Below are 18,503 nucleotides of genomic sequence, written 5' to 3'. Positions count from 1 at the left end.
GCTTGCTCATTGCCATGTCTAAATTCTGCCACTAGAGAGAAGCATTGACAATAGTGTTTGTGCGCACCTAATAAAAGGCCCCTTGTTGCAATGGCTGAAATACCCTACTAGAGAGCAGCATCAACAATAGAATCGCATCAAAGCCTAATCAAAATTGTCATGTGAATTTAAAATAGTTTTATGCTATAATAGCTGACGTATTGTGGCATCTTTTCTAATGTTGTGCCACGTTACTCCGTCACCCAAAAGTGCTGCCATTTCAAAAATTCTCATGGAAATGTCATAGTGACCAAAGATTTTGCAAACTCGGCACCAAATAAGGCAACACGCTGTAAAGACAACCACAGCATTCTACAACTGTCACATGCTTTGCGTCTGCATCAAATTGAAAAAAAAAATACAATGACTATACTTGTGTCCATCACATGCTCATGAGGTCGTGACTCATAAGCTTCTGTCAAGCAGGCCAATTCTACAAAGATTCCGTAACTTGGAAGATCCATTTCGATTCAGTAGTTGATCCTGAACATCTGAGAATGACATGAACTAAACAACAAGACAGATGTGGTCAATTGAAAGAAAAAACAAAACATTTAAAAAGTTTTCAGATGACTTTTTGGGAGGATCAGATTGGATGTGATTAGAAGCCAAGGGGTGCCCAACTCAGGTGCTGGAGGGATTCTAACCATTCTGTTTTCCATGTCTCCATCCACCAACACACCTGAATCAAATTATCAGGATCATTATCAAGCTTCTAGAAAGCTTGCTGATGAGTTGATCATTTCATTCAAGTCTGTTGTTGGAAGGAGACATGGAAAACAGACTGGAGGACAGAAGTTCGGCACCCCTGCAGTAAATAGAAGAATGTTTAGGTAACATATGGATTGTTTCAGTCTATTCATTAGTACTGAAAATGCTTTAATAGTGTATTTGAGTACATCTAGAAGTGTTTAAGTCATATTTTACATCAACTTTTGTACTTTCTACACATGATGGTGCAACTATTTGTCAAAGGCGCTATTTGTTGTCAAAAGCTTAAGAAACAATGTCTTAATTTTAACTTTTTTTTTACTATTGAAAGATTTTCTTCAAATTCTGTTTTTTGGTAACTTGTTGCTGGCTTTGTGAAGAGGTCTTGCCGTGTGAAATCCCACAATCTCACGAATGTGACAAATGGCGAGCACTAGGGCTGCAAGATGAAGAGTGGTATTGACAACAACTTCTCTCAAGACAACTCTCTGGAACTGTTTAATCCACAAAACCAGGCTGTCTTTCCATTTGCTCCAAAAGCCTGAAAACAGACGAGCCCCATAGCTGAGGTGGAGTGGCGAGGTCCAACCTCTGCATGAGAGCCAGGTCATAAAACCGAAACATTCCTTTTCACTCCCACTTGTCTCACAAGAACACATATCTGCGCAGTTCGGCCGACTATCAATTCAATGCAGGGATGGAGGAAAATGACAAAAGTTGAATCGTTTCATGTCCTGTCACAGTACTTTTAGCAAATTTCATACATTGGTTTGTTTGGGACAAACGCACGGCGCTGTGTGTGGACGAAAGTGAAGAGCAGCATCAAAGGTTTTGAAGAATGGTTGAAGGAATATTGTTGTATGGGTGTGCTTTGATACTTAGGGGCCTGGACAGCTTGGGAAAATGAAATACTAGTTGGAAGACAAATGACCAAACAATCTGCATGCAGATTCACAGAAGCAAAAGTACCCCCTCACAATCCACTACCCCCATTGCCTTCAAGAACTTTGAACCATTCAACTGCGCAACACTTTCTGAGGCAGACAATTCCATGAATTTTGAGCATATCCAAATCACTGGCTGTTAGGAATACAGTCATAAATCTTCCAACTACAGTACTGCAGATTAAATCCAGATGTTTGAATGGTTGGTATGCAGATCGCATAGTTACAGAGTGGAGAAATCTGCTTCCCATACATCAGAAACTTCCAACCCACACTCCAGTATATAGAGCAAGCTATGAGCACTGAACTGGTTTTGCTAATTTGACATTTGATTCATTGGTTGACACATTGCATTTGTGAAATTTGTCAAAATGAGATAACAATAAGACCCGCTGCCAAGGAAAATTGGAACACAAAACCAGAGTTACTTACAGGTTCCTCTAGAATTATGTTAAAAATGAAGGGTAATTCATTTTCCTAAGCAAACAGCATACCATGGGAGCTTGATATTGAACGCCAGGGGCGCTTATAAACCACAACTGCTCACATGCATAAAAATATAACCCCCCCACCCCCCCACAATTCAATTGTGCCAAAGGTAAGAGGGGTTTTGAGTTCTACCGGCACTAACATGTTCCTGACCAGTTCAACGACATGAAGGGCGAGATAACAAGATCAATGGTGACCCTTGAAACATTTTGCACAAATAACATGCATGTATGGAAAAGCTTTTAGTTATTTTAGTTTGTTATATTCCTAATGTAATATTCGATATTTCGATGCAGAATTGCCATTAATTTCGCGAAGCAGTCCATTACGTGCCATTCGCGTAACAAAAAGAGCCGTCAAGAGGTTTTTTTTCTTTCATTTTCTGAAACGCTTTATCCTCAATAGGGTTGCTGGGAGTACTGGAGACTATCCCAGCTGACTTCGGGTCAGAGGCAGGGGACACCCTGTATCAGTGGCCAGCTGATCGCAGGGCACACAGAGACAAAGAACAACCATTCACACGCACACCCACACGTAGGGGCAGTTTACAGTGTTCAGTCAGCCTACCATGCATGTTTTTGGAATGTGGTAGGAAACCGGAGTACCCGGAGGAAACCCACACAGGCCCGGGGAGAACATGCAAATTCCAGACAGGTGGACCAACTTGGATTTGAACCGAGGACTCCCACTGTGAGGCTGGCGCGCTAACCCGTCAAGAGTTCAGTAAGACATAGTAGAGTAGACAGTAAGCTCTCTTGTTGCTTTAACTCAGTCAAGTGTGTGTGTGGAATCGAAAGCTCCAGCCATCCTAAACACAATTCCATGATGGTTTACTTTTTTTCAGGCTGCGTTGGGCACACATCGCAATCCAAACCAAACAAAATGTGTTTCTCATTAAAAGATGGAGCCTCCCTCCTTTATATTTTGCTTTTACGCTCATTGTTATTGCAATCCGCAGGGACAAAGCAACAGCACAATTTGTGAATCTTGTGGTCTCCTCTTTGTTGCCTTAGGGAGGCCCGAGGACACACTCCCACAACGAAAGGTCATCTGCTCGACGGAGCGGCCGATAGAGGTCACGGGAGCAAATAAACACAGAGGTGTCCATGTTTGAAGCAAGTGAGCGGCGAGACATGGCGTGGGATGACATGGTGGCCCACAGGCAACAATTGTCCTCCGAAATGTACGTGAGAAATCCAAAATTTGGCTTTCAAAAGAAAAGATTGCCTTTAACTTTTATTTTTAAATGTATTCTTACAATCAATAAATACACTTCTTTTTTTCCGTTAAAAACATACAAAATAGTCTTATGAATGCTAAAATACTTTGTCCTTTCTGTACCGCTTACCCTTACAAGGCTCGTAGGGGTGCTGGAGCCTATTCCAGCTGACCTCAGGCATCAAGCGGGCGACACCCTGAATTGTTGGCTAGCCAATCGCAGGACACCAGGAGACGGACAACCATTCCCACACACACTCGTACCTAAGGGCAATTGAAAGTCTTCAACCAGCCTATCATGCATTTCTTTGCAATGTGGGAAGAAACTGGAGTACCCAGAAAATTCCCATGAAAGCCCAGGTTAACGTGCAAACTTCACACAGGGATTGAACCTTCGACCCCACCACTATGAGGCCGACACGCTAACCTCTCGCATTTGGACTGACTAGTGATAGTTTTTTAAATGGTTATATTTGCTAATATTTATTTCTCTTGGAAAGCTGTCAAATAAGATAACATAGCCTCCATGTTTTGCATTAACAAACTATCCTACTTTGACCTCTTTAATCTGGATTACACTTTAGAAGTCACAAACTGGTTGCCTGGCAACCAAACCTGGGCGTATCCTGTTTTCACGATTTCTAGTGTACATTCATTTGCATGTCTAAACAACCGCCTGTGAACAAGTTCTAATGTGTTTAGCTTGTCAAATATTAGAGTGCGGCGCCATCTTTTAGGCCTTACTTATGAAATGAATTTAATGCAAGACGGGAAAGACAAGTTTCATTTGATTGGAATGGAAAGCAGAATAAGTGCGGCTTTGTGAACACATAAATATGAATAAAACACTTCTTCATTGTTTTTTCTCAAAGAATTTTGGGAAGTTTGTTTTGGGCGTTTCTGCTTTTGTTTCTTGTTTGATGAGTCAACATGAATCTCTCTATTACTAAAAATATTACAATTTTTCTTATCTTAATACGGCGGCCCAGCGGTTGAGTGGTTGGTGTGCCGGCCTCACAGTCCTGAGGTCTAGGATTCAATCTTGCTTTCTGTGGGTTTTCTCCAGGGACAAAACATACAGGGTAGTCTAGATGAACACTTTAAATTTCCCCTAGGTATGAATGTGGGCTTGATAAATTGTCCATCTCCTTATGCCATGCGATTGAATAGCCATCAATTCAGGATGTCCCATGTCTGGTGCCTATAGTTAGCTGGGGTAAGGCTCCAGCACCCCCCGCGACCCTTGTGAGTGGTTCAGAAAATGAATGAATGAAAAAAATCCGTGGGTGGGTGGGTGTGGAGCAACGTCACATCATCTCTGATGTCATTGGCTTGGTTTGCTCCGTGCGTGAGATTCCGTCAGTGTTGGAGAGGAGCGTTTACGCGCATGCGCAGTGCCTGTCAGTGGGTCTTCGTCATCCAGTCCTCGTCCATCCACTCAATCAGTACGCTTAGGAGCCAAGCAAACAACTAACCATCCTCCGATCGGATCTTCCTGCGTGTCGATCCCGTCGGACAACACCAGAAGCCTTGCAAACGAGGTGTGTCTTTCTTCCTTATTTCATGCGCGAGACAGACAAAAGCTGCAGCCGCCGCGTGGCTCCCCATCAAGCGAAATCGTGTTCCGGTGAGCCCACCTCGAAGTCCGTCTGCGCTTCGGTGGTGGTGTGATGGATCCCTGGGGTGCTTTTCGCCCCCCCTCCCACGACCCGCATCACATTCCCCGGGGCGCATCTGGATAGCTGGCCGGCGTGTGGTCGGCCCCCGCCAGGCGTCAGACGACAACGCGTCCCTCCCTACGCGCGTTGAATGAGTACATTTGTGCATAGCATTAACGAGACTTCAAATTGATTAAATCGGATGTGCATGCTTATTTATAAGCACCATTTAGAAGCCAATGATCGTTTCTAGCCTGCCCAGTCGAAATGGATTGGACGTCTAGCAACGTCAATGACAGCCAAGAGCTGCCTGGGCGTTCATTTGTTGAACTGAACACTAGTATTTAAAAGGTTATTTAAAAAAACAAAGTATTTTCATCGTATCACCGCGGCGGGCCAGTGCTGCGAGTGGTTAGCGAATCGGCTTTACAGCTCTGGGGTTTTAGGTTCAAATCCAAGCAATGTCCACCTGTGTGAAGTTTGCATGTTCTCCCCGGGCCTGCATGGGTTTCCTACGGGTACTCTGGTGTCCTCCCATATTCCAAAGACATGCATGGTAGGCTGATTGGACACTCTAAATTGTCCTTAGGTATTGGTGTGAGTGTGCATAGTTGTCCGTTTCCTACAGCTGGGTTTGCCTCCAGCACCCAAGCGACCCTAATGAGGATAAAGCGGTTCAGAAAATTAGATGTGTATCATTGCTTTATATATTGCTGTGTTAGTATTAAGTTTTAAAACCTCGGCTTCTAGTCCCTGGGATAAATCAGCACAAAATCATCAAATGAAGTTACGTATTAGCAAATCTTCTCCAGTCTAAAAAGGTCTTTATTTTCAGCCTTACATGGACATAAGTGTTCTCACATGGGGGAGGTCGCTAACTTTCTTCATGTACTCAAAAATGCAAGAAAGAGTGACATGACTTTTACATTTTTAATTTTTTTTTTACTCTTAATACATGTTTCAGTGTTGAAAGTACATCAATTAATGAGGAAAAAAGGCATGAAGCATGAATGGCAATTCCCTTTGCCATTTATACTCTGCCAATGATCCACCCCCAAAAATGGACTTGGCCCCCCGAGTAACAGTTTAGAAGCTTCCGACAAAAAAGTTTGCGTTGAAGGGGACAGATAGCTTACTGACCTTTCGTGTGAGCATTGTGCGACCATGTTGGTTGGATCAATGTGCTAGCCAAGATTATGCAACTCGACACACCAAGCTCAGGAAGTCACTCACTCACTGATCACAATACCGTTAACTCATTGTTTTGTCTGTGCATTTTAATGATTTTTGTCAGCGTGAACACACAGAGGACTCCGTTAATTTCTTCATAACGCCGCCCGGGCAGTAGCGTCATTTCCTTTACTAGACTGTGAGCGCCTACTTTTAATGGGCTTCCTGTAAGTTGCAACTTCCGTCTTCGAATTTGGTTCCTTGCAAGTTGCAGACACTGAACTGATTTTGGCCTGCCATGGTTGCATTTCTGAACCAAGTTTCAAAAATTGGATTCAACAATAAGTTCTTTCATGGAGAAACCAAAACATGAATTGTGCCGAGTTCAACATTACTACCCGCTGACCCAGCAAACTCGAGCATCCAAAAATAGCAACAAAGTTACATTGAATATGAAATATGTAGAGCCCCTCTAAAGGACTCTTTCTACTTGCCATGAATCTTCCCTCAGGCTTCTCAAGATAAGTCTTTTTCTTAAACCCTCAACATATGGAGGTAATCCATGCCTGCAACATATGGAGTTAATCCATGTTATCAAAAAAGAAAGAAAAAATCAGTGCTTTAAGGCTTGAATAGAATGGATTGATGTTCATTTGCAAAGAGTTCCTAAATGAATTGGGCGTCTTGCGCCGTCAATGGCACCCCATGAGTCGTGTCACGGGTCAAGTAATTTAAATGATTTATTTAAATGTTTGATCAGATTTGACAGCATTTAAAGTTCAAAGTGTTTTTTTATGTCGTGTGGTGTTTACATGAGTGCAAAATCAGGATCAGTTCTGGATTCAAATCAGTTTAGATGTATTTTACAATTAAGATAGTAAACTTCTAATTTTAAATGGGCTTGTTTGCATTAAATCTCTTTTTTTTGTCAGGATTACGCTTCAATCTTTGCCTAAAACTACACTTGCAGTTTTCAGATGGTCGATTTTTCAATCACACACACGTTGAGCATTTTTTGCTCATGAAAATGAAAATGAAACTGACACTGCAGTCTTAACACTGGTTAAGGAACCCATTGGCCCGAGAAGAAACACCCCTTTTGCATGGCCTCTGTGTCCTGGCATGAACAAATGTGTTCTTCTTGCCCTTGTGCGTGGCAATGTGTTGCATTTTGGAGTTTGTCCTGTGTTTGTTGTCATGAATGGAATTGTACGTGCATCTGGCAACGTTTCTGGTGTGGTCGTCACATTCTTGTAAAGAACAGGAAGCACTGTCTGTGCCGATTTTAAATGGCTTTTCAGGCTGTGTGGGTATCTGCAAGCCAGCCTCGGTGGACCCAATCCAGTGTTTGCACAAGCATGTGTACGCATGACAGCATTAGATTGGGGGAGTTCCTAATCAACCACGTGTGTGCTGTTTCCAACTTCCTGATGTGGCCTCAAGTGGCGTCTTCCTTTTTTTGTTGTTGCCTAGTTTGACTACTGTTTTATCAAGTCTGTGTAAAGACTTCTATTGGTTGCCTTTTTTAATTAGGGTTCTCTAAAAAGTCTTTGTAATGCAATAAAATACTCCACCTACAGGCCTTTTTTTCCCCCAAATCTTCGGAAATAATTACGTTTTTTCACTTAAGAAAAATTGCTGACCTTTTGAGTGAAATAGGCAGCATGTGTACTCTATGTACTCTTTTAAGATTAGATTTGCAGTTTGTTTTATGGATCCCAGCTTGTGATTCTGAAGTTGTTGTTGCATAAATCTCAACAATAGAATTAATCCCGATAGCTTATGTGACGGTCCAGTCCACAATTGTTTGTCTTGTCTGGTGGATAACTATCGCTTGCGGTCAAAGGTTGATTGTCCAGGTCTTCTGGAAAAGGATTTGGAGTGACATGGAAGACACAGCCGCGTCAACCATATTGGCTTGGAGAGTATCCCATGGAATGGTGCTTAATAGCCGGATGTTATCTCTGTGAAGAAGGGAAGAGGAGCGCATTTAGCTGCCAAGTTAACATGCCCATCTAATGGGAGATGGTCGTCCCAAGACGTAGAAAACAATCACGCTAATAAATAGGCTGTTGTTGTTGTAGCTTTGGGATTGTCCTGTCAGGTGTCGCTGCGGCGAGGCCTTTTGTATGATTGGACTATTTGGCCGACATAGACCATTAGGTAATTGAATTAAATCAAAAATGAAGGCAAAGATAAGAACATTCAAACATGGCTGAATGTTAAGACCAACCATATGTATAAATGTACATTTATGTGTATGTATGTATATTTATATATCTATATATTTCAGCAACAAACGTATTTATTTATATATTTATGTGTTTATTCACTTATTTATTACCAATCTATTTATGTCTAAAATGTATTTTCCTGTATCTGCATTCTCACGCTCTTGCTACTGTGAGAATAGACTACCAAAAATTCTAAGAAAATGATGTGACCCCATAAGACATTTAAGATGTTCTGCCAACTTTGTAGCAGTGTAATGATTGATCAATTGTGGTTATTGACAACTAGATGTGGACTAAAGAGAACATGGGCATGCTTGTAAATGAATAACAACAACATGTTGTCAATTTCAATTTGTTTTATCCAGTTAACATTTGATTGTTTTGTACAGCATTAAGCCCCAACTTTTTTGTCACCATGGTCTAGTAAAGCTCTTCCCTTTTTCTCACAGACCGGGGGGAGGGGTTGTGGGTGCAATTTTTTTTCCTCATTTGCTTAAATTTGACCAAAATGATGGGTTTAATGTTAGACCCACCGCACTGTAGTACTTCTTGCTTCTGTAGTACTTCTGTCAATGCAACAGCACATCAATAATATGTTCGATCTCTTGTTTAGTAGTTATTGAACCTTAAAATCTGATTCATAGATCGGAATACATATTGATTTTAAATTGAATTTTTTTTCATTTATTCTGCAGACAGTTTTAAGTCCAAAACTAATACCTGGAGTGTCATTGTTCGAACATAAATTTGAACTATCGAAAAGACATCCTAAGCTAGTTAGAGTTAGGAGCTGCTTATCTGAAGTTATGTGAAATTAAACTTTGTGTTGATAACATAACACAAATGTATCTAACTTGTAATGTGGTGCTCAACATAGCGATGGTTTCCTCCTTCCTAAATCCCCTCCTAGCCTCCCTTTGCATATTTTCTATCTAATCAGAACGTACCTGGCACCGGGAAATCTAAGCATTAACTGTCTACCTTCCATGTTCATTGAAACTTTCCATCCCTTGTCTGCAGGTTTTTTCTGCTGGAAGATCATCTCGGTCTCCCTGAACAGACATGCCTCCACCATTGGGGGGCCCTGTAGGGTACACTCCACCCGAAGGGGGTTGGGGCTGGGCTGTGGTCTTGGGGGCCTTCATCTCCATTGGCTTCTCCTACGCTTTCCCGAAATCAATAACAGTCTTCTTCAAAGATATTGAGGTTATCTTTGACGCCACGCCCAGTCAAGTGTCCTGGATCTCCTCCATCATGTTGGCCGTCATGTACGCGGGAGGTAAGAGGGGTGCTGGATGAGCATTCAAACAAGTGTACTTTTTTTTCTTTTCACTTGAAACTAGTGATTCTCAAAAAGTGCCCTAATTCTGATAGTAGTCCTAGTAGTTATCTGAGTGGAAAAATCACAAAAAATAGTTATTTTTCTAAATGTGGTTGCATTTCATGGTACAATGTGACAGTGCAATATTTTATTGGGAAATGTTTATTTTTTTTAAACTTCATAGTACCTTTCATTCTTTTCTTAACTGGTAGCATTATGATTGGAAGTAAGGATGGTCATTTGTCTCTCCGTGTGCTCTGCGATTGACTGGCGACCAGTCTAGGGTGTAGTCTGCCTTTGGCCCAAAGACAGTTGGGTTATGCTCCAGCAACCCACGCAACCCTTTCAAAGATGGGCAGTATGGAAGATGAATGAACGAAGGAATGAATGTATTTTTGTAGTTCTGGTTTATTTTGGATCCCATTTCACGTCTAGTCACAGTCAGCGTTTTCAAACTGCATTATGTTCTCCACACGAACCTCGTCAGCCTCCAAAGACTTCCATGTGCATTTTATCAAGGCACCCATAAGTTTAGGGAGAAAGAATAGATTTTAAAGGAATAACAGAAGCCAGATGTTGAATTGCTAGATTTTTTCATCTGTTATCTGCCATTTCCCTTTCCACCTTTTCCTGATTTCACAATTCAATCTGTTCTCTTGAGCCACATCTGATCCGTCAGTTGATGACTCATTCTGCATTATTATATTATTGTCCCTGGCCATCAATCTAGTATTTATAATTTTGCACTTTGGAGTCTTGTTCCAAAGATTGCCCCTCTCAAATTTCAGTAACCTGATAACAGACAAAAGAGTTTTTGTTGACAGTCAGCCGTCAAGTGGGAGTGCCGACCGTTTACTCGTATTTAACTTTTTGTAGCTGGCGGGCAGGAAAGGCCTGGCTTTAGTGTGTGGGAGGTAAGTCATGCTGAGGCTGAATACATTCAGTGTGTCTTTTTCGGTTTTATCAGATTTTTTTTCCCTTAGCTCGGTTTTCAGATTTCCTTCTCGTTTCTTGGAGGATGGACTCCATCAAGACAAAAAGTGATGCACTCCAAAAGAAAAGCGTTATAGACGTGGACTCACTCTCGCAAGTGAGTCAAGTCCAGTGAGATAAATGATGGCAGGGAGGGGAAGCAGCCCATGTTTATATAATCCCTGTGAGAGCACTCCTCACTGGCCTCTTTGAGTTTTGCCAGATAGCGACAAAGAGCTTCAGCGCTCATTTGTTGCTCTGCACACTCTCATTCCGCTCAGATTCAGGCTTGCTGCAAGAGTTTATTCATACAAGTGTTCCAAACCAGCTTCAAAAGAACCTCAATAGCTGAAGCTCATTGGCTATACTAGTCTCACCTGTTCACAGATACAAATTTGGCTCACCACCTAGTGTGTGTCCTTCTGCATTCTCTCATCCATTTGAATCACCCAGTTGCATGGGATCAACGAGTTTCTTCTCATATAACACAATGTACACAATGGATAATAAAATCCATATGGTTGAGCTACGTCACAAACTTGGCGTCTTTAAAAATCCTGGAATGGCTGTAAATGTGTTCAGAGATATTCTTTCCTCTCACGACTCTCATTAAAGTTGTGTAAATAAAGAACGGGAAATGTTACAGGGTTTGTGACTGAGTGGGAGAATTTACTGGGGGAATGAAGGATTTTGGGTGTGCAAATGTTTTGCCAAATACTTATTGGCCCCTCTATATACGTAATTTTCAACTTCATCAATGGTCCCTTTTTGCATTATTCTGGGACACCTTATAGACAAAATCCTTGCCCGGCACTTAAGAAATAGATAATTCACGGCAAGCCATCGTGGCTTGGATTTGTAGCTCCAGTTTCCTTTTTATTTAGTGGTTATGCCGGGCTTCACTTTATTGAGGACGATAACTGGGTCGGCTGCTCTGGTGCTCTGGATTTTCTTCGTGTCAATCCATGTGAGCTTCCATTCATAGCCAGCCCGATAAGCGGCACGCGAGGCAGGCACGAGGGATCACGTCTCTCTCGCCCCCTTCCTCACAGTTTTCTGTTGTTGTGATTGACGTGAGCGTGACTTCCAACCTGACCGAGGTCCATCACAAATGCAAATGTAAAAGGCTTCGTGTTGAAGCTCAGGGTCTCCTTAGACTCTGACGTATGGTTCACAAATGAGAGCAGTGATGTGAAATGATGCAATCTGCACCTGGTCTGCTTTTCCAATTTTGATCACACAACGTCACCCTGTGGTTAGAAGTAGGGTTTCATCATTTCTAATGCTAGATTTCGAATGATTTCGGTAGTTTTCTATTGCTTTGAGCCATAAATACACATCTTTTAATGCAAGTTATACCATGTTGTAGAAAAATTAGGCAAGAGTTGGTGGTTCATTTTTTTGTATGAGAATGTGTTGAGTTAGTTAGTAAAAGGGGGTAATTGTTATTGGAAAACATCAGTTGTATGTTTCTATCGAAGCACAATCCGTTTTAAGTGGGAAAGGCTGTAAATTATTTTTTAAACGCTTTGATATGTGAGGTCACAATAGATTTATAAAATAGTCCAAGGAAAACAATAGTACATCCAAATCCTAGAGCAAAAAAAAAAACACTTATTTAAATCTGTGTTCTTCTTTTTAAAAATTCTAAATGAGTTTTTGAAGTTCATTTTCATCAATTGATTTTATTTTATTTAGTATTGATATAGATTTTTTTTCTTGCTCATGGCTTATTGCATTCTTGAAGTTACTTTCATTACCATATACTATACAATTGATTTGTTTTCATTTGAGACCTACTTAGCAATCTGCTAACAGTCAACAGCGCTGGGACGTTCTAATATGTCAACCACAATTAAAAGCAAATTGTTCCTGTATTTTAACTAGGACTTAGGTAAATGCATGACAAGCTGTTTATTCTATTTACTGTACATTCAGGTCCAATCAGCAGCATCCTGGTTAACCGATTCGGCAGCCGACCAATCATCCTGCTTGGCGGCTGTCTAGCGGGGTCGGGACTGGTCGCTTCCTCCTTCTGCAACACGGTGCCGCAGCTCTACTTCTTCATCGGGGTGATCGGCGGTGAGGGGGCGGGGTTACTATTAGACAAGCACTCATTTCTCCCTGAAACTTTGAATTTAATGTTGGTCACTCTCAATCAGGACTGGGCTTGGCGTTTAACCTGAACCCCGCCCTCACCATGATCGGCAAGTACTTCTACAAGCGGCGCCCCATCGCCAACGGCATCGCCATGGCCGGCAGCCCCGTCTTCCTGTCCACGTTGGCGCCGCTTAACTCGTGGCTGTATGACCAGTTTGGCTGGAGGGGGAGCTTCCTCATTTTGGGGGGACTTCTGCTCAACTGCTGTGTGGCCGGCTCGCTCATGCGGCCCATCGGACCCAAGGCGCAAGCGCCGGTGGCGTCCCCGCCGTCCGAATCGGTCGAGGGGGCGAAGCCGAAGAAGACGGTGCTGCAGACGGTCAACTCCTTCATCGACCTGACGCTGTTCAAGCACAGAGGCTTCCTGCTCTACCTGCTGGGCAACGTCATCATGTTCTTCGGCCTTTTCGCGCCGCTCGTCTTCCTCTCCAATTTCGCCAAGAGCAAAGAAATCAGCAAGGAGAAGTCGGCCTTTCTGCTGTCCGTGCTGGCCTTCGTCGACATGTTCGCGCGGCCCTCCATGGGCCTCCTGGCCAACACCAAGTGGGTCCGACCACGCGTGCAGTATTTCTTTGCTGCCGCGGTCCTCTACAACGGCGTGTGTCACGTCATGGCGCCACTCTCCAACGACTACACGGGTTTCGTCATCTACGCCATCTTCTTCGGCTTTGCCTTCGGGTGGCTCAGCTCGGTGCTCTTCGAGACTCTCATGGACCTGGTGGGGGCGCAGAGGTTCTCCTCCGCCGTGGGCCTGGTCACCATTGTGGAGTGCGCCCCTGTGCTGCTCGGCCCGCCGCTAACAGGTAGGATTGATGCCCGTTCCATTTCGACTGGGATTTACTACCCACCCAACCACTCCGATTAGGCAGGAGTCTGTAGAACGAGTAGTAGTTGTCAAGTTCAGACTTTTTTTTTTTTAAATGTATATTTTTCATCTTTATTTTCCAATATATTCACTTTATAAAAGTAGGAGAAACAAAAAAAATGTTTTTAATCAAAAAATGATGGATAATCTTTCTTTTTTACAAAATCTTTATTTAAAAAAAATGGAAAAGTTCAACAGTAAATATTCTATTATTTCTTTTGTCTCTAATTATATATCCAATTATCCCCACCAGTTCAATTTTTTTCCAGTTTCCTCTATAGTGCCATAAAAATGGTTCAAATTCTCATTTTGGACCTAAAGAGTAAACATTTTAAGGTCAATGGCAAGCATTTTCCAATACATTCACTATGTTAATAAGGCATTTTGTTCATGTTTTCCATGAAAACCTCTCAAGCGTGCTCACGCGCTGCTCTTTCATTTTGTCCTTCTATCACAGGGAGCTTCTACAACTACTACCAGCATTACGACTACACATACATCTCATCAGGAATCATCCTCATCGTGGCCAGCCTTTTCCTCTTTGCTGGCATGGGCATCAACTACAAACTTCTGGCGCGAGAGAAGGACGAGGAGGAGAAGCAACAAGTGCGGTGCCAGCCTCATGAGGAGTGCGCCGCCATGCTGGCCCCCGCCTCCCCCTCCAAGGAGGGCAACGCCACGCTCGAGGCAGGACCTGATGCCAAACCCGACGCCGCAAGACCAGAAGAGGACTCCAAGATGGACGAGAACACAGTGTAGAAGTGAGACAGACTCTACAAGTTGCTCACGCACGCCTTTACAAACACATACTTGATCTCTGCTAAAAACAGTAAGTCAGCACCCATACTGGTTTTATTGTTTATTTCCGCCGTCGACATCAGCTACCAGCAGGGAAAAAGCACTAAACTGGTCTGGATAGTGAACTCAACTTTCTGCCTGTGAAAACTATTGTGTTTGGTATCCTGCTGGTAGCCATTGTCCTTAATCATTCCAGCGTTTTAAAAAAAAGACAACGAAACCAGTATTGAAGCTCATCGGCTGTTGTTGGTGTGTTAGTTTTGTTTTTTGTTTTTTAGCAGGGCACACACACACATTTGTATTGGTCTGTTATAGTGTTTAGCGTATTGACGTGCCTGCAGGGAACACAAATAGGAGAGGGAGGACTGAATTATACTGGTAGGATTTTTGAATCACTCGGAAGAGGGCGTTCTCTCAGGGTCTCCAGCTGCCATAATGCGTGTGCAAGTGATGGATGAGACACTATTTCAACTTGCCATTCACCCAAAGCTACACAAGTGGCAACTAATCATTATTTGAGCTCAATATTTACAAGCAAAATGAAGGTGAGTGTGTGTGTGTTGTTTTTACATGATGCTACAGAATGTGTCAACTATTTTACAGTCACTTTGTCGTTTGTGCCAAAAAATGTTGTGAATCCCCTAAAAGCAAAACCAGCAAGGAAAGGAATTTTCCCCTACAGCAAATCAGAAATTCACCATTTATCTTTTCTTGCTTAATATAACAGTATTAACCAGATTCCAGATGTGAATCCTATTTTTTTTTTTTTTTTAGATTTTTGTCACGTTCAAATGTTTTTGGTTCATTGTTGCATTATTGTTGGGTTTTCCTACATATATTTTTTTAACCAAGGCACATTTGAACCCCCAACCAAAAAAAGTCCTGGTGGCAAAACCACTCAAAATGTATCAATTTTTCTGAACAGTATTTCTCGATTTTACAAAATCTGCAATAATTCAACTGCATTTAATTGATTTAATGCAATACGATTTCCACATTTATGTCAACCATTGACATTTATTGTAGTTAAATAGAAAAAGATACCAGCAATTTTATCGTTTTTGACAACATTATGAAACATTTCCGACATTGGAATGAAAACAATTTCGTCAAATAAAACTTCATCTAAAAGATGACCATGTTGATAGTTTTGCCTGAATTTATTGGATTGGATCGTTGCTTAACCTATCAATGTATCAATGCGGATCAATGTATCATTGAACCAATTGTCTTAGTGTAGAAATGTGAATTTGTCATTGTGTTGTATGAAAGGCATCACACCTTCTGCCATCCAATGGAAGAGCATTTACCATCATTCTAAGTATAATGTACTATTTTATCATATGCCCCCCTTAATTAACTTTACAAACTCCTGTAATTATCAGTACAGGCAAAATTATTTCAAAATGGAAAGCTGCAAGTCTACAATATGGTGGTGTAGGATCGTTAAATAGCTGTTAAGCAGTCAATATTTGCAAAAAAAGGCAGTTTATAGTTAAGAAATGTCGGTAAAGGTTCTGTCTGTCTCTATTCAAGTTTGGCATAGATAAGAGCACTTTTTTGTATTGAATGATTTTCTGATCAGTCTCTGATCTCTGGTTGTTGGGAAGCAATACATTTATTGAGAAAGCCATTTATTATAGGTCTTTATAATATTATTTTTTCAATATTAATGTTTATTTTACCCCATGCAACGTGTCATTAATGACTTTTAGGACCAAATCGCAAAATGAAACCCTTTCACAATGAATGGAAGCACATGTTTAATAAAAATGTATCTTTTTTATTTTTGCTGTACTGCAATCTTTATTTAGAAAAAAAGTACACTTTTTTTTTTAAATGAAGAGATATTTCTAAAAAACACGGCTTTGTTCTGCATTGTGTCATACTAATAACCGTAAATGTGATATTTTTATGACGGGAAAATGCTGAAATTAAAGGTTCGTTAAAACAATTTAAAGTCTATGAGCTCAAGTCAAATTCATTAATCAGAAAAACAATTCTAAAGGGCTTCAAATAGAAATACTTGGAAATAAATGGAGTGCTTACATGCATTCTCTCACTCACAGTCTGAAAACTGATTACGTCTGCTCAAATGACAGGTCGAAAGATCTTCCAAAACAACCAGTCCAGTCACCTCGAGGGAAGATTGGACTACTTCTAGGACTTGAATTACTTTCAGGGCTCTGGCAAATTGTCCCTAGGCACGAGTGTGTATGCATGAATGGTTGCCAGTCTCTTTGTTACCACACCTCCCCAACTCCAATTCAGGGTGTACCCTTTAGCAGGATGGGTTAATATGGGGGCTAATGAACTGACATTTGCCCATATGTTATTCTGTGCTCTTCCTGCTGGTTGGTGGAGAACAAACATTCTGTTGTTGACAATCAAACATCTTTCAGGCTCGTTGTAAAGACGGACAATTGTTGTTGTTGCTCCTCGTGGCCTGCAATTGGCTGGACACCAATTAAGGGTGTTACCTGTCTGGTGCCCGAAGTCAGCTGGGATAGGCTTAAGCACCCCCGTGACCCTTGTGAGGATACGAGGTTCCGAACATTTTTCATCTAATGGAATCCAACCGGAGAGCCAAAAACGAACTCTGATAATAAGAAAGCACATTATTTTGATAGTGGGTGGCACAGTTGGACAAGTAGTTAGAGCATCGGCCTCACAGCTCTGGGGTCCTGGGTTTAAGTCCAGGTCGGTTCTTCATTGCAAACCAAGAGCGACCTCTTGCGGCTAGTTTAACATTTCAGAAGATGCCAAATTTTGTAGTACTTAAAGATTATATTAATCACACCTGAGGATGAAAAAAGTACAACTTATAGTGCGTAAAATACAGAAGTATTTTTTCATTTTTTTGTTGTTGTTGTGAGTTTCAAGCTTTTGAAAGTCTAAGCTCCCTACTTTGACTTGCATACTTGCTGATTGATGGCAGCACAAAAAAAAAGTAAACTTTGACCCGGTGGTCTCTTGCCAGCTTGTCACAGTAAATGTGCAATGGAGCTGTGATGGCGTGTTTGTCAGGAGTCAACTTGTACTTGATATTCGTGAGGGAGAGGGCAATGGGTCAAAACCTCAAGAGCATACTTTTTTTTGTATCTCAGTAAAATAGATTCTACTTCACATGAAGATGTTTAATTTTGTAGGCAATTTTTGTGGCAGCTCGTGAAAATTACTCACCTTGATATTTCTCCAGCATCTGTTTGCATTTTTTTTACCAGAAAGTTGAGAACACGGGTTGAAAACTAATTTTGGCAACCAAAAACATCTGCCACAACAAAATAATCGGCAGTCTGTCTCTCTCTGCTGTATAGTGTTATACTTCCCCCTAATATACAGATCTGCAGCCGTGGCTCATGCAATTTGCTTTCAGTTATTTAGTGGAGCCACCAATGATCCATGGTCACATACCATACATATGACATTTAGTGCCACACAATGTGTGTCTGATGTGTGGAAAGCTCTTTGCAAGACTCCACTTAGGAGTTGAGTAGAGGAAGTATTCATTATTCAGCTGCTTGGACTTGCTGCTGTCTCTTAACATGATTAAAAAGCAAATGAAGTCAGAGGAAGAGCGTGGTCAGGGCGGTGGCATCCTTTATGATCCTGTTTGAGTGCAATTGATATCAATCCAATCAAGCAAATTGGACGTCCATGTGCATCAATGGCAGCCAATGAGTAAAGAGACTCATCTGGGAAAGGTTGTTAAGTGTGTTGAAGTGTCACTTTCCCTTGAATCTTCTCATCCATCTGAAAATCAACGGGCCTTTTAATACCACATCGATGGCCACGGCCCAATGAGGCCTGACCACCTTCCGCAAAAAAAGCCACTGGATATTGCCAGTTAAATGGCAACGTCAATTGAAACATAAAATGCTGTACTGTACTTGTGGTATGATAGCTGGTAGTTGAAACTAACTG

General features: G+C 41.7%; 1 protein-coding gene and 1 long non-coding RNA gene across 2 annotated transcripts; both read left to right on the top strand.

Annotated features, from left to right (window-relative positions):
• The first annotated feature begins 794 nt into the window (after window positions 1-794).
• On the top strand, window positions 795-4,204 carry LOC144203680 (uncharacterized). Its single transcript, XR_013327747.1, has 3 exons — window positions 795-872; window positions 3,197-3,366; window positions 3,541-4,204. It is a non-coding gene; the product is annotated as an uncharacterized LOC144203680 (long non-coding RNA).
• Window positions 4,205-4,744: 540 nt separating this feature from the next.
• Window positions 4,745-16,365, top strand: LOC144215242 (monocarboxylate transporter 1-like). Its single transcript, XM_077744466.1, has 5 exons — window positions 4,745-4,942; window positions 9,484-9,742; window positions 12,695-12,838; window positions 12,919-13,719; window positions 14,239-16,365. Exons 2-5 carry the CDS (start codon window positions 9,526-9,528, stop codon window positions 14,538-14,540), a joined length of 1,464 nt encoding a protein of 487 aa, XP_077600592.1. The 5' UTR covers window positions 4,745-4,942; window positions 9,484-9,525; the 3' UTR covers window positions 14,541-16,365.
• Window positions 16,366-18,503: the final 2,138 nt, after the last annotated feature.

Source organism: Stigmatopora nigra, chromosome 1 (genome assembly GCF_051989575.1).
Source record: "Stigmatopora nigra isolate UIUO_SnigA chromosome 1, RoL_Snig_1.1, whole genome shotgun sequence".
In the NCBI taxonomy this organism is placed as follows: domain Eukaryota; kingdom Metazoa; phylum Chordata; class Actinopteri; order Syngnathiformes; family Syngnathidae; genus Stigmatopora; species Stigmatopora nigra.
The sequence above is the reverse complement of the archived record's forward strand: the minus strand, read 5'-3'. Positions and strand labels throughout refer to the sequence as shown.

Excerpts from the sequence above, each read along its gene's own strand:
- LOC144215242 (XM_077744466.1), top strand. The coding sequence starts at position 9,526 with ATGCCTCCACCATTGGGGGGCCCTGTAGGGTACACTCCACCCGAAGGG. Across the intron at positions 9,743-12,694 it reads GGCCGTCATGTACGCGGGAG|GTCCAATCAGCAGCATCCTG; the intron begins GTAAGAGGGGTG and ends CTGTACATTCAG. Across the intron at positions 12,839-12,918 it reads CTTCATCGGGGTGATCGGCG|GACTGGGCTTGGCGTTTAAC; the intron begins GTGAGGGGGCGG and ends ACTCTCAATCAG.